The sequence below is a fragment of the Chiloscyllium plagiosum genome, chromosome 32 (assembly GCF_004010195.1).
Source record: "Chiloscyllium plagiosum isolate BGI_BamShark_2017 chromosome 32, ASM401019v2, whole genome shotgun sequence".
NCBI lineage: Eukaryota > Metazoa > Chordata > Chondrichthyes > Orectolobiformes > Hemiscylliidae > Chiloscyllium > Chiloscyllium plagiosum.
Window position 1 is genome coordinate 36,132,464 of NC_057741.1, and position 16,014 is coordinate 36,148,477.

A 16,014-nucleotide genomic window follows, 5' to 3' on the forward strand; every position below is an offset into this window, starting at 1 on the left:
ATGGGGAACCTTGTTGAACGCCTTACTGAAGTCCATATAGATCATATCTACTGCTCTGCCCTCATCAATCTTCTTTGTTACTTCTTCAAAAAACTCAATCAAGTTTGTGAGACATGATCTTCCACGCACAAAGCCATGTTGACTATCCCGAATCAGTCCTTGCCTTTCCAAAGACATGTACATCCTGTCCTTCAGGATTCCCTCCAACAACTTACCCACCACCGAGGTCAGGCTTACTGGTCTATAGTTCCCTGGCTTGTCTTTACCGCCCTTCTTAAACAGTGGCACCACGTCTGCCGACCTGCAGTCTTCCGGCACCTCACCTGTGACTATCGATGATACAAATATCTCAGCAAGAGGCCCAGCAATCACTTCTCTAGCTTCCCACAGAGTTCTCGGGTACACCTGATCAGGTCCTGGGGATTTATCCACCTTTAACCATTTCAAGGCATCCAGCACTTCTCCTCTGTAATCTGGACATTTTGCAAGATGTCACCATCTACTTCCCTACAGGCTATATCTTCCATATCCTTTTCCACAGTAAATACTGATGCAAAAAATTCATTTAGTATCTCCCCCATTTTCTGTGGCTCCACACAAAAGCCGCCTTACTGATCTTTGAGGGGCTCTATTCTTTTCCTAGTTACCCTTTTGTCCTTAATATATTTGCAAAAACCCTTTGGATTCTCCTTAATTCTATTTGCCAACACTATCTCATGTCCCCGTTTTGCCCTCCTGATTTCCCTCTTAAGTATACTCCTACTTTCTTTATACCAGAGACCATGACTGAGGATTACAATTAGAATTAGGTTTTACTGTCACATGTACTCAAGCACAGAAGTACAGGAGTACAATGAAGTGTATACAAAGTCGCCACTCACTGGTGCCATCTTAGATAGAGAAACCCAGATTTTAAAAAAAGCCATCTAGATTTTTTTTAAAATCATCAAAGAGACAACAACCAAAATTAAAAAGGAAAGCAGAAATACAAAAATAATCAGTGCCAAGAAAAAAGAGGGAAGCTTCCAGATCTTGTCTCCGTGAGGTAACCTTATCTCTGATCGGTAAGGGGGCCTCCCTGCTAAAGCCTCACATCTCAGTGACACCTGAGATGTTCCCTAAGTGGAGTAAAGGTAAAGGACCTCCAGACACATCAGGTTTGATGGACATTGTGGTGTTGTGGGGAGGTGATGGCCTGGTAGTATTAATGCTGGATTGTTAATCAAGAGGCCCAGGTTATGTTCTGGGGTCAATAGGTTTTGTAATAGAAACTTACAGAATACTGAATGGCCTGGACAGAGTGGATGTTGGAAAGATGTTTCCACTGGTATGAGAGACTAGGACCTGAGGGCACAGCCTCAGAGTAAAGGGAAGACCTCTTAGAATGGAGATAAGGAGAAACTTCTTTAGCCAGAGAGTGGGGAATCTCTGCAGTTCACTGCCACAGAAGGCTGTGGAGGCCAGGTCATTAAATCTATTTAAGATGGAGATAGATAAGTTCTTGATTGTCAAGGGGATCAAGGATTACAGGGAGAAAGCGGAAGAATGGGGCTGAGTAACTTATCTGCCATGATTAAATGGCGGAGCAGACTTGATGGGCTGAATGGCATAATTTCTGCTCCTATGTCTAATGGTTAAAATCCCACTAAGGCAGATAGTGGAATTTGAATTCAATTTTTAAATATCGGGAATTAAGAGTCTAACGTTTACCATGAATCCATTGTCAGAAAATCCCATCTGGATTCACTAATGTCCTTTAGGGAAGGATTCTGCCTTCTTTTCCTGGTCTGGCCTACATGTGACTCCAGACTCATAGCAATGTGGTTGACTCTGAACTGCCCTCTGGGTAATTAGGGATGGGCAATAAATGCTGGCCTAGTGAGTGACATTCATAGCCCATGAACGAATTATAGAAAACTCTTGTCTGAAGCTGATTGGTATAGCTGAGTGCTGAACAGTCAACTCATGGTATGTGGTACCTGTGGTCATGTGAATGAGCTCCACACATTTGGGGACAAAGTCTCACTTTGAAATGTTGCCAAATGAACATTCACCAATCTCAACAAATTAAGAACACGTTTTCAAATTCAGCAAAGCTTCGGGCTACCTGAATTACATTCCCTTTACTCCCCCTGGGAAAGGTAGGAAGAGTTACGGAGACTTACCGGAGTTAGGAACAATGAGATGTCCTCCCAGGATGTTGAAACTCCCGAAAGCACTGCAGGATGGATCCTTCTGTTGAGCTGGGCTCTGGTTCTCGGCATTCTGGGCCTGATTGTCGAGCAGGGACTCTGTGAGCTGTGGAGAGAGTTTTGAAGCCAGCTCCCCCGCTTCAGCCTGAGGTGGGACCCCACACGGGTTATTGTACACCTTAATCTTCAGGTTGGGAAGGGGATCGAGCAACGGCGAGTTGGTCATCGGGATCTTGTCTGAGATATCATGCAAGGCGTACATAGGGCCTCTGTACATGGCAGCAGCGGCTGTGAGGTCTGGTTGCACAGCAAGGAGGTGGGAGTTATCTGCACAAAGGGAGTAAGAGGATAACTGTGGCAATGATAAGAGCCACATTTCATCCATTCTAAATAAAGACAGATTTAGTGCATTGTTTTCCTACTGTGATATCATTTCTGAATAGAATCAAAGAAACTCTACAGTGTGGAAGCAGGTCATTGCTTCCCCTTGATTTGATAAAGGGAAACCTACTGTGTTACTGACCGTTACATAGGTATTAACTGGTCTAGCAGCACTCAATTTTAGCTCATTATACTTCTCTAAAGGACTGGAGGACTGGAGGTATTGATCAGGTCCCTTTTTGTCTTCCCTCTCCTCCCTCCTTCCAGTCTGCAGCTCCTAAAAGTGAAAGGAAATTCTCTCCTAATTCCAATTGTTGCTGAAGTACATAAACTCGAGTTTGGCTCAATCTCCTCTTGGTTATCAATGCTGTTAGGAGTTCATTTGACACGAAGTGCTCAGCACCAAGTTGCCAAGAAAGATGGAGACAGAGAGGAAATGTCAATCTAATGCAGGTGGAGGTATATGATCAATGTGGGATCGTAAGACCAAGGAGTGGAAATAGGCCATTTGGCCCATCAACCGAGTGAACCTTCTCTGGACTGCCTCCAATGCTACTGTATCTTTCCTTAGATAAGGGGCCCAAAACTATTCATAGTGCTCCATCTCTAGTCTGACTAATGCCTTCTATAATTTGAGCAAAACCTCCCTGCTTTTTATATTCAATTCCTTTGCAATAAAGGTCAACATTCCATTTGCCTTCCTAATCACACTGAACGTATAATGGCAGATAATACTGAAGGCAAATGGAAACCTTTATTCGAAAAGGATTTTGGCTTGTTGTAGAAGTTGTTAAAGTGTATAGTGTCCCACACCAAGGGCCATTAAAGGTACATTTATGGTGTGGGAAACCAATTGATTGTCAACCTGTCAATCTTTTTAAAGCACCTATTTCTGGAGTTAAGAGCAGGAGAGACCCCATGCCAGTCACATTTGATGTGGAGTATCTTCCCTCAATCTATAGTCTCTTGTCAACCTGTTCCATGACAAACTATCTATGGAAGCCAACGTAAGCACTTGCTTTGTGAGCATCATTAGATAAGGGGAAAGTCAGGGTTGAAAATGTTATGCAGAGTCAAGAGTGTTGGTTAGCTCAGTTGGCTGGACTGCTGGATTATCAGCAGAGTAATGACTGAGGTAACCATGAGAGACTCTCTTTCTCAACCTCTCCCCTTGCTTGGTGGGGTGTGGTGACCCTTAGGTTAAACCATCCCCAGCTCTCTCTCTCTCTCTCCCCCTCACACCCAAATAAATCTACAGGGTGAATCATTTCATCCAAGATGTTTCTTTATTTGCAGAGACATTCTGTTTTGTTCAACAAACACACAAAATGTAGTCACAGTCAGTCAATGTGGCATCTTACAACTTCCTGCTTTCAGAATATAACCAGTCTGGTTCCAGGCTAAAGCTCTGAGACAGATTCTGAACAAAGCCTCGCACCTACAATGCAGGGGCCTCCTTTAGTATTTTCCTATTGCTCTGCCTGATTGTCATGACAGTGTAGCACTGACATTGACTTTGTAAACACTTTACATACTGTCTAACACTCTCAGTCACCTGCAGAGATGTATTATCTGACACTCCACTCACACCAGTTGTATGGTCTATTGATCTCTCTGCCTATAAACTCAGGGTCTGTGTGCGCTGCTGTCTTACTGCATCTGACGAAGGGGCTGAACTCTGAAAACTTGTGACTATAGCCTGATGTTGTGTGACTTCTGACTTCATCCACTCCAGTACCTCCACATCATCTCTCTCTCCAATGAGAGAGCCACCCTTTGGCCCTGTAGGATCATTACAACTTTACTTATAGACTCTCATCATTTGGTTCAAAGATGGGAAGTGTTACAGCATCTGCCTGGAGTACTTCAATGTTGGATCACACAGAAGCAAAGACTTCACTGTTGTATTGTAGGTGTAGGACTGCAGAGAGAGATTGAACACACCAACCTTGCCTGGACGTCTTGATGCTCACTGGCTGGAAGCCACCATTCAGAGCTGCCGAATCTCTGATGTCAGAGCTGAAGTCCCGGTGGTTCTTCCGGTAGACAAGCATCACCACGACCAACAGAATGGCGAGGCACACGATCACTGCCACCACCACAGCAACATAGAGAGCCACATCGTCTGATCCCGGAGTGGCTGCGCAGGAAGGAGAAAAGAGGCTGTTGGAATTTGTAGGCCGTCTCATTCCGGGCAGGCAGTCAGCTCCTTTGGGACATGATCAGGAACTCTGAGACACACCCAGTGGTGTGTGCTCTTGTTCCTACCCTCCCCCTCCCCAACAACCATCACCACTTCGTGCTGCTCAGGAAACAATTAATTAAATAAAACAAAATAATGGCAGAGCGACACAGAGTTTTTGCTGCAATAAACATTTCATTAAAGCATGCGGTTTCACATTCAAACATACACAACCAGGATCAGCAGCAGGCCATTCAACACTTTGAGCCTGTTACACCATTCAATGGCATCATGGCTGACCATCCAAATCAGTATCTTGTTCCCACTTTCTCTCTGTGTCCTTTGATCCCTTTAGCCCTAAATACTGTATCTAATTCCTCCTTGAAAACATTCAATGCATTGGCCTCAACTGCTTTCTTGGGGCAGAGAATTCAGCGGTACAGTGGCTCAGTGGTTAGCACTGCTGCCTCACAGCGCCAGGGACCCAGGTTCAATTCCTGCCTCAGGCGACTGACTGTGTGGAGTCTGCATGTTTTCCCCATGTCTGTGCGGATTTGTTCTGGATTCCTCCCACAGTCCAAAGATGTGCAAGTTAGGTGGAATGGCTGTGCTAAATTACCCATAGCGCTCAGGAATATGTAGGTTAGGTGTGTTAGCCATGGGAAATGCAGGGTTTCAGGGACTGGTCTGGGTGTGATGCACTTCGGTGGGTTGGTGTGGACTTGTTGGGCTGAATGGCCTGTTTCCACACTGTCGGGATTCTGTTCTATAATTCCACAGGGACAGCCTAGAATCAGGGGTCACAGTCTAAGGGTTTGGGGTAGGCCATTTCAGACTGAGATGAGGAGAAATCTGTTAACCCAGGGAAAAGACATTTCTCCTGATATCCTTAGACTGTGACCCCTGATTCTAGACTCCCCTGTCATCATCCTTCCTGGTTTCTATGAGATCCACCCCCACCATCCCCACACATCTTCTAAGCTCCACAAATATAGTCATAACTGATCCAGTGTCTCTTCATACATCAGTTCTGCCATCCCAAGAATCAGTCCGGTAATCCTTTGTTCCACTCCCTCCATAGCTAGAACATCCTGCCTCACATAAGGAGACCATACAATTCCTGCCTGCTCCCAGTAACCCGTCACCCACCCCATTGCTCATTAAGAATCTAACTCTGCCTGAAAAATATTCAAAGATCTGCTTCTACTTACTTGTGAGGAAAGGATTCCAGAGACTCACTAACCTCTGTGAGAAAAGAAACCTCCTCACTGCTGTCTTCAACAGGTGACCCTATAGTTCTAGCTTCTCCTACAAGAGGAAACATCCTTTCCCCATCCACCCAGTCAACTCACCTCAGGATCTTATTTATGTTTCATTCAAGTCACCCCTGACTCTTTTAAACACCAGCAGAAAAGCACCTACTCCAGCTATTAGGTGAGGAAATGATGACCATCATCAATTATGGAGCCAAGTGAATCCTCTCCTGTCCCTTTATTAACAAAGGGATTCTAGACGCGAGCACTGCAGATTGTCAAATTCAGAGGAATTTCAGAAACAGTCCATGACTTAGAGCTGGAATCAGAAATACTTCTTTCTTCTATTGAGATTTCACTTGTGGAATATTCCCATGGGAAATTCCAAATTGTACCTTTGGAATTCTTTCATATCACAAAAACTTGCATTTTTTGGTTCCTTTAGTGTGGCCATAGACCTTTTAGTGATTGACAGGAGTGTACTTGGATGAATTGTGTCAACGAGCAACAGGAGGTGACATGAAGGCAGGTAAAGGAAACCCTTTGGTCAAAAAGGTAGGTTTTAAGGGATCGCCTTCAGCATTAAACTCCTGAAGCCTCTCACCTGTTCGAAGGTCTCACCCGACAGCGAGGTTTAGGGGCTGGAGCAATGATCACCAATGGGGGAAACGCACTGTTTAAAATCAAGAATGTGAAACAGGCTAAGATTGGAGGAGCATGGGAAGGTTGTAAAAAAGCCTGTAGAGCTGGGTGAGATTATCGAGAATATAGTGGCGATGCATTTTGTTACCAAGCTCACACAAAATGAATTCTTTTCAATTGTGGGGAACCAGCACCTACAGTGAAAGTTCAGACCATTTAGCAAGAGCAGTCAGTTCACATTTCCTCACTCTGATAAATTGGATCCATTGGTTTCTGTCAATCTTTGAAATATGTTCCCATCAGATACAGCTTACACTTCTGTTTTACTGAATAGTACCATGACCGTTTAATAAAAAAGCAAAAGCTAACAAAATGTTGTCATATCCACATTAAATTCCTGACTTTCCTGGAGACTGGAAGAAAAAAATGAGCAGCGAAAATGCAAAATGAGAGAGGAAGAGATAAAAGTGGGAATGAGAGATGGAAAAGCAGCAAAGGAAGGTGGGTAATTAGGAAGGAAAACAAACTGTTTTCTTTGTTCTCATGGGAATTCTCCAGGGAAAGGTTTAAAAACAATGTGCAAATCCTCAACATGCCACACCCCACAGATCCTTTCCAGGTCATTAATGAGAGGGTTATGTTGCTAACATTACCTGTGATCTCAATGTTTGAGCCCTGGGCTTGACTTGAAAACAAGGCAACTTCAAAATCACAATGCAATTTTAGTCTCTGTAAACTAGCACTGGAAATATAGTCAAGCTCTTGATGTGAGATCAAACTGAAAAGTTAAAATATCTAACATAAGTAAATACTAACATCAGGAGCTGCAGACATCAGAGAATGAGTTTTGTTAGCTTTCCTTTTTTAAAAAAATAATTGATCTTGAGGTGAAATCCATCCATAACGTCTAACCAACATGGAGCTAAAGTGACAAATACATTTTGCTTTCTCCTCCAAACGCAAACCTCTTCCATTACTATTTTATAAATCATTCAAGGGAAATGGGCATCGCTGGCTGGACCAACATTTATCACTTATTCCTAACTATCCTTGAGAAAATTAAAAATCACACAACACCAGGTTATAGTCCAACAGGTTTATTTGAAAGTACTAGTTTTCGGAGTGCTGCTCCTTTATCAGGTACCTGGCGAAAGAGCAGTGCTCCAAAAGCTAGTACTTTGAAATAAACCTTGGACTATAACCCGGTGTTGTGTGATTTTTAACTTTATCTACTCTAGTCCAACACCGGCACCTCCTCGTCATATCTTTGAGAAGGTGGTGAACTGCCTTCTTGAACTAATTCAGTTCTTGGAGTGTAGATAGATCCACAATGCCTATAGGGAGGGAGTTCCAGGATTTTGACCCAGTGACAGTGAAGGAACAGCGATATATTTCCAAGTCAGGATGGTGAGTGGTTTGGAGGGGACCTTGCATGCAGTGGTGTTTCAATGTACAGGTATCTTGTCCTTCTAGATGGAAGCAGTCATGGGTTTGGAAGGGGGTGTGGATATTTACTACAGTGCATTTAGTAGATGGTACACACTGCTGCCACTGTGCATTTGAGGTATAGATGGAGGAACAAGCTTTGTCCTGGATGATGTCAAATTTGTTTGAGTGTTAAAACAGAAAACCTGGAGAAACTCAGCAAGTCTGGCAGCATCTACGGAAAGAAAGAAGCACAGTTAATGTGTTTTGAATCCAGTATGAGTCTTCTTCAGAGCTCTGTTTCTCTCTCCTCAAATGTTTCCAGACTTGCTGAGCTTCTCCAGTATTTTCTGTATTTATTTCTGTTCGCTTAAACTGAGATTCATCGATTTGAGTCACAGTTGTGTAATGATGTGGAAAGGTTGCAAACTGCCATGAATTCTGAAGTTTCTTTTGATTCTGACAGAACAACGTTGTTAAATACCTGCTGCTTGGCACCCAAAGGAAAAAAGCAGTATTACTTAGAAATGTAAGTACTGGAGCTGACGTTTTCAAGGCAAGATGGACCAGTATGAATTATCCACCAGTTTTATTGATATTTTTTACTTCTTTTCCATCAAAGGTTCTGCACACTCTACCCCACCTCGCTCAGTCACTCTCTTCAACCCCCAAACAACCACCTGTCACCAAACAGGACAAACTCAAAAAAGCAAAGTAGTTAAAGCAAAAGCTCCAGGCTGCAAATAAAAACCAAACATTAACACAAACTAAAGAACAAAAAGCAACATAAGAAACAAACTTACAGGAATATCCAAAGTCTGTTCGACCTTTCTGTTCTGTGGAAATTTGATAAAACAAACCTTCAAGAAAATAAGCAAAACAAGAAAAGAAAAACGGATGAAAAAAATTAAAGGTTCATAAACACAAAGTATATAAAGACAATAGGTTTGCCCCTTTGTGGAATCTCTGTCAGGGAACACTAAGTGCAGCTGATTGGATTGTGTGTTCCATTAAGGCATAATGACTGGGCTGATTGTATTAGTGTGTGGTAACTCGTGTCACATTGGCATCAAACACTGTGTTCAACTGGGAATCTAGTGGGGGTTTGTTGGGGGCTTGGGGGAGTTGTTTCCAATGTCGATGAGCATTAACATACATAATGACTATTTTACTTCCTGATATAGCCACATGCTCCCTGTCCCTGGGCAACAAGTGGTGTGACGATCCAGACTGATGCTCTCTCACCACACTGGCCAGAATTGTGCCCTTGCGTCACAGGGTTAAAGACCCTCCATTAAGGATCTCTATTAGCCCAGGCCTGTGGGAATGCTCCCCTGTTAAATTTACCATCCTTCTAACAGGGTTAAATCCATAATGATATGTCCAGCAGTTAGTGCTGAGGTGAAGGGGAGAAGGATTGGGGGAAATTCTTCCTTAATTCCTTCCAGAAAATATGAAACAAGCTGACATAAAACTTTAGGTTTCTGAATAAAAATACCCATGAGAAAATGGCCTTCTCTTGGATTACTTGCCCCCTGCTGAGGAAACAAAAGGAAAAGTGAAATCTTTGCTGAGGCTTTGAGACTGACCTGCGAGACTCTGACAAGAAGTGCAATGAGGTTCAGGAGGAACTGCTTGGTGGAATTGCTGGGTAGGCGATAAATTGTTAATTAGTACATCACCATGCCTTATATCTTTGTACCAGTCCTCACAATGCAGAATTTTGTAGGTTGTTCAGGGAGAGGCAGTGCTGAGTCAGAGAATGAGATCTCTGATCATTTCTCAGAGTGTGGGATCAGACAATAAGACTGTGAGACATAGGAGTAAAAGCAGGCCATTCGGTCCATCGAGTCTGCTCTGCCATTTAATGAGATCTGATCTGATAATCCTCAACTCCATTTTACTGCTTTTTCCTCATAACTTTTGATTTCTCTGTCAATTAAAAATCTGTCCGTCTCAGCCTTGAATATACTTAATGACCCAGGTCGACAGCCCTCTGTGGTAAAGAGTTTCACAGATTCACTACACCCAAGGAGAAAAAAGATTCTTCCTCCTCCCCCTCCTTACTCTTGAGATTATACCCTCTAGTCTTAAACCCTTTCACAAGGGGAAATATCCTCTTCACATCTACCCTGTCAAGAGCTGAAGTGTTCCTAGAATGCTACAGCGAATCTAACTTTGCATTTTTGGCAGACACACCTGATAGGATCGGCAGAGGCTTCATCGGCAAATAGATTATACGGAGGTTGATGGGGTCTGTGAGTCTGCCCTTGTCCTCTGCAACAGCAATGTAACTCTTACTGCTCACTTGCTCTATCCCTGTAACCCCGCAATTTTCTTTTCCCTCACGTGTTTGGCTAATTCCCTTTTGAAATCCAGGAGTAAATCATTGCCACTTCACTCTGGGGCAGTGCATTCTATTGACTCCAAAAAGTAGCTTTTTTTCCCTCAAACAAAAACAGAAATTACTGGAGAAACTCAGTGGGTCTGGCAGCCTCTGTGGAGAGGGAAACAGAGTTAATGTTTCGAGTCCACTGACTCTTCCTCAGCACTGATCGTAGTTGGGAAAAGATGGTATATTGGCTGTTGCCGGGGGGGGGGGCTGGTGAGAGGTTGGGGGGTTGGGGGTAAAGGAGTGGTGTAATAGATGGAGACAGAGCCTAGAGGGAGAGAAAGACAGGCAGACAAAGACATGGTTAATGGTGAGCCAGGGAGGAAGCGTTTCAGCATTTCCACTGCAAGTTGAACAGAAGTATTCAAAGTACCCAAGTTCTAATCCTATCCTCCAGGACAGAATAACCATGGCTGAGGATTTGTAATCCTCCACACTGTGGATGCCAGAGTAATCCTGAAGTATTGGAAACACCAAGTTGTCTCCTGTCTGGAGATTTGTCCCTCACTGGTATCTCTCTCTCTCTCTCTCTCTCTGTGTCTCACACATCCACAGGATGGTCAAGTTAGAGAGCATCATGTGGGTCATACTGATCAGCATTTCAGAAATGAACAATGCCCCCCCACTTGGCAACAGGTAAGATCTGAACCTATTCTTTTTTGGCTGTGCAATGTTTGACATGTCCTTCGGAGATTCATAAATTTAAATTTAGCTTTCAAAGCCAGGCTGAGAGGGGTTATACAGGATGAAGAACTGCCCTGTTTTCCCGAGTGCCATGGGCATCACTGGAAAGATTGCAGTCCTTGGCTGTACCTGGACATGTACAACTTCCACCACATTCCAGGGAAGTTCTTCAGTAGGAGCAGGAACACTCACCCACATGTACTTCACCATTGAATTAGATTGGATACTATGAGACCATACTGAAAGAGGAATATACCTACTTTGGAGGCAATTCACAGGAGGTTCACTCAGCCCAATCCTTCAGTTAAGGGGTTGGTCTTATGAGGAAAGGTTGATTAGTGTGGGCCTGTACTCATTGGAGTGTAGAAGAATGGGAGGTGACCTCATTGTAACATGGAAGAGTCTTGACAGGATAGATGCTGTTTCCTCTTGTCAGCTCGGGGGTGCAGTTTCAGACAAAAGGGCTCTGCTACTTAAGGCAAAGTTAGAAATCACACACAATACCAGCTAGCTACCTGACGAAGGAGCAGTGCTCCGAAAGCTAGTGCTTCCAAATAAACCTGTTGGGCTATGACCTGGTGTTGTGTGATTTTTAACTTTGTACACCCCAGTCCAACACCAGCTCCTCCATATCATGGCTATTTAATACAAGCACAACAAGGGATTTATTTTTCTCTCTTAGAGGGTTGTTCATATTTGAAATTCCCTCCCTCCACCCCCCAGAGGCTAGTGGAGGCTGGGTCATTGAATATATTCACAGCTGTGTTAGTCAGATTTTTTTTATTGACAAGGGAGTCTAGGGTTATGTGAAGGAACAGGCGTGACAATCGGGTGAAGATCGCATCAGATTGGCAATAGTCTTACGGAATATGGAGCAGGCCCTACTCCCTGATTGTCTACGTTGGCTTTTCTGTATCATAATGCTTGTTTCCTTGAAACAGAAGATTGTGGGTTACCGTCCCATTCTGGGGTTGCAAAATGTACAATGCAAGCTGACCAGCTCCACCTCCCCTTGCAAAACCAAAGGAGTGCTGTGCTGTCTGCGGAGCTGTTTCTCAAGAGAAGGCTTTAACTTGCGTCTCCGCTCACCTCCCAGGTAAAAATAAGTAATTCTGGTGTGGTATTTTTCCCCTTCACTTTTTTGATCATGCAGCATTGCCCTTTGAGAAGGGGACTGCTTGTCACTGGCCACCCTGATGTTTCCTTTCTTCCTGGTGGTGGAAATTGAATAAAGATTTATACCCCTGTTGTCTTTCACTGTGTCTCATACACACACATGGGTGCTGGAGAAAATATAAGCACGTTGTTGTGGTTCTGTTCGCCGAGCTGGAAGTTTTTGTTGCAAACGTTTCGTCCCCTGGTAAGGCGACATCATCAGTGCTTGGGAGCCTCCTGCGAAGCGCTTCTTTGGTGTTTCCGAGCACCCGAGCTACAAATCTTTGCACAAACTTTGAAAAATATAAGCACTACTGAAGTTGGGTGGCAGTGTCGGGGTAAAGTTTAAAAAGAAAAAAAATGGAAAAAATAAAAATAATAAAAATAAAAAGTGAGTGTCAGAGGTTGTGTCACTCTGGTAACTGACTCTGAAGAGGCAGTGCATAATCAAGGGCTATTCACGTGTAAACAAAGGGTGACTACTGTCTTTGGAGTTATGTCATTATCATTTACCTTGGTGCTGTTTATGAGAATTTGCACAAATTAGCTGCTGCATTTCCTGCTTTGTAACTGTGATTACATTTCAGAAGCATTCCATTAGTTTGAAAGCCCTTTAAGGACATTCAGTGTCTCTGTTGGCATTACACAAATGCAAAGTTTAATTTTTCCCTTTGTTTAACTCTGTCAGGCTTCACATCTGTGATCAGGAGCAGTCTTCCTGCTGTTGCTGATATCAATGGCTCACAGACTAAGTGGAACACTCCTCCCTCTGAGTGCAGCCTGGATAGCATCAACCTTGGGCTGACAGTACAGTACCAAGCTGGTCAAGTCTTTACCATTGAATCAGGAAATCAAACAGCACAGAATCAGGAGGCCATTTGACCCATTGTACCAATGTCAGCTTTTTGAAAGAATTATCCACGTGGTTCTCATCTCCGTCTGCAATATCCCCCTAAACCTTTCAAATGTCTCCTTTTCAAGCACTTTGTCCAATTCTCATTTTGAAAGCTACTTTTGAATGTGCTTCTCTCACTGTTTCTTAGACAGCAAGTCCTTCAGTTCACATCCCCAGGGGAGGGAAAAGAATAATTCAAAACAAAAATAAAATACAGCAGATGCTGGAAATCTGAGACAGAAGAAGAACTCTGAAGAAGATTCACATTGGACTCAAAATCTTAACTCTGTGTCTCCGTTCAGATGCCACCAGACCTGCTGAGTTTCTCCAGCACTCTCTGTGTTGATTCAAAACAGTCCAGTGACCTATGGTATTGGGTTTAATGAGGCAGGCAGGGGCCAGCTGTGTAATAGCGAGATGTGATAATGTGTTAATGGCTTTATGGAAAGTGAATACTTTGTTTTGTTCTCGGAATTAAAACGGCCAAGTCCATTTGCTACATATTCTGCCCACTCTCCTGCGACGGACTGTAAACTCACATCTTTTGTGGTAGCAAGTCTGACCCACAGTACTGACCCTCCAACAGTGCAGCGCTCCCTCAGTACTGACCCTCCAATAGTACGCCGCTCCCTCAGCACTGACCCTCCAACAGTGCAGCGCTCCCTCAGTACTGACCCTCCAATAGTACGGCGCTCCCTCAGCACTGACCCTCCAACAGTGCAGCACTCCCTCAGTACTGACCCTCCAATAGTGCGGCGCTCCCTCAGTACTGACCCTACGACAGTGCAGCACTCCCTCAGCATTGACCCTCCAACAGTGCGGCACTCCCTCAGCACTGACTCTTTGACACGGCGGCACTTCCTCAGCATTGACCATCCGACAGTGCGGCACTCCCTCAGCACTGACTCTTTGACACTGCGGCACTCCCTCAGCATTGGCCCTCCGACAGTGCGGCACTCCCTCAGCACTGACCCTTCGACAGTGCAGCACTCCCTCAGCATTGACCCTCTGACAATATGGCACTCCCTCAGCACTGACCCTCTGACAGTGTGGCACTCCCTCAGTACTGATCCTCTGACAGTGCAACACTCCCTCAGTACTGACCCTCCGATGGTGCAGCACTCCCTCAGTACTGACCCTCTGACAGTGTGGCACTCCCTCAGCACTGACCCTCCAATAGTGCGGCACTCCACCAGCACTCCCTCAGCACTAACCCTTCGATACTGCGGCACTCCACCAGCACTGATTCTTTGACAGTGCAGTATTCACTCAAAACTGCAGTGCAGAATCAGCCTAGAAGTGAAATTTAAATTTGAAGCAACAGTTAAGCTAAATTGCCCTTTTTCTCCCTGATCATCATGTTTGCCCAGCCTATGATTTTCACAGAGTATTTGAAAATTGCTGGAAAATTGAGAGGTAAATAACTTTCACTACGATCACAACTGTGTTGTCTCTGAGCATCAATACCATAGAGTTCCTGAAGGTGGCACTGAAAGTACCTGAAACATCTCCACATTGGACAGCGTGACCCATAGGGACTTTAATGTTTTAGATGGATGTCTTTCAATGTGAGATTTTTATCATTAAAGGTTTTTAATTTGTCTGCAAAGAGGTATCTGACCAAAGATGCCACATTCACACTGGCATCTCTTTCAAATTCAAGTCACATGTCTCCACAAATTCAGGAAAGTTTGTGATTTCTAACTTGCAAACCTGGTGAATGGAGATAAAATAATGTCTCTCCCAAAAAAAAAGAAACGTCTGACATTTTTCATTTTCCTGCTGCTCTCAGCATCGAGCTTCACACTGCATCAACGTTAATGACTAGGGAGCTGGATGAGGAAAGGGAACAAAGGCCTGCATTTCTGTAGCACCTTTTGCAATGTCCCAAAGTGCGTTCAACGACCAGTGAAAAATGTTAGTTCAAAGCTTTTCTTTTTGAAGCACAGCAAGATTGGCCACCAATTTGTGCACAGCAAGATCCCACAAATCGCAACGAGATCAACGATCCGATGGCAATGCCAGCTGAAAGATTAATGTTGGTCTCGACATCCCTGATCTACTTTGAGACACACAGGTTGATTCCATCCATGCGCTAAAGTTAAAAATCACCTTCATCAGGTATTGATGGTAGTCAATGAAGGAGCAGCACTTCAAAATCTAGGGCTTCCAAATAAAACTGTTGGACTATAACCTGGTGTTGTGCGATTTTTAACTTTGTCTACCCCAGTCCATCACCGGCTCCTCCATAGCATGGCCATCCATCTGAGAGAGACAAGATAGAGCCTGAACTGAACGTCTCCTCTGAAACCATGCAGTGCAGTGCTCAATGGCAGCATATTCCAAACAGTGTGATCCTGTAACTTTAATTGTGTTCTCCTGCAATCCAGTGTCTGTCATGAATGTGTGCAGTTTACAACCTGTCAGTTTCATGGCCTTTCGCAGGGAGAGAATCTGGAGGGATTGTGAGCCCTTCTGCCTGGCTCCACCTTGGGATATATTCCTTCAGCCCAATGTTGCTAAAGGAGAGTGGTACTCCATACAACATGGGCCTGGTACAGAAATGGGGAGACAGCTGAATCAATTCTCTCTCTCTCTCACACACACACACACACACAGGCACCCTCAAATACATGCACACACACAGACACAGACACCGTCATAGACACACACACACAGACACCCCCTCACACCACACACACCATCATAAACACACAAACATCCTCCTTTATACACCCTCACACCAAACACATATCCTCATATTCACAGACCCCCTTCACACACTCATACATATCCTCACATCCCTCATAGAA

General features: G+C 44.1%; 1 protein-coding gene across 5 annotated transcripts in view; it reads right to left on the bottom strand.

Annotated features, from left to right (window-relative positions):
• Nucleotides 1–16,014, bottom strand: part of LOC122539499 (netrin receptor UNC5C-like) — a 395,240-nt gene that overhangs the window by 41,983 nt on the left and 337,243 nt on the right. For 2 of the 5 annotated variants that reach the window (XM_043674426.1, XM_043674428.1), the window contains 3 exons: nt 8,879–8,935; nt 4,522–4,713; nt 2,166–2,519 (listed from right to left, as the gene is read on the bottom strand). In XM_043674426.1, coding sequence (XP_043530361.1) covers nt 2,166–2,519; nt 4,522–4,713; nt 8,879–8,935 — 603 coding nt within the window. The remainder of the gene's footprint in view (nt 1–2,165; nt 2,520–4,521; nt 4,714–8,878; nt 8,936–16,014) is intronic. The other 3 variants (XM_043674427.1, XM_043674430.1, XM_043674429.1) reach the window with 2 other exon arrangements.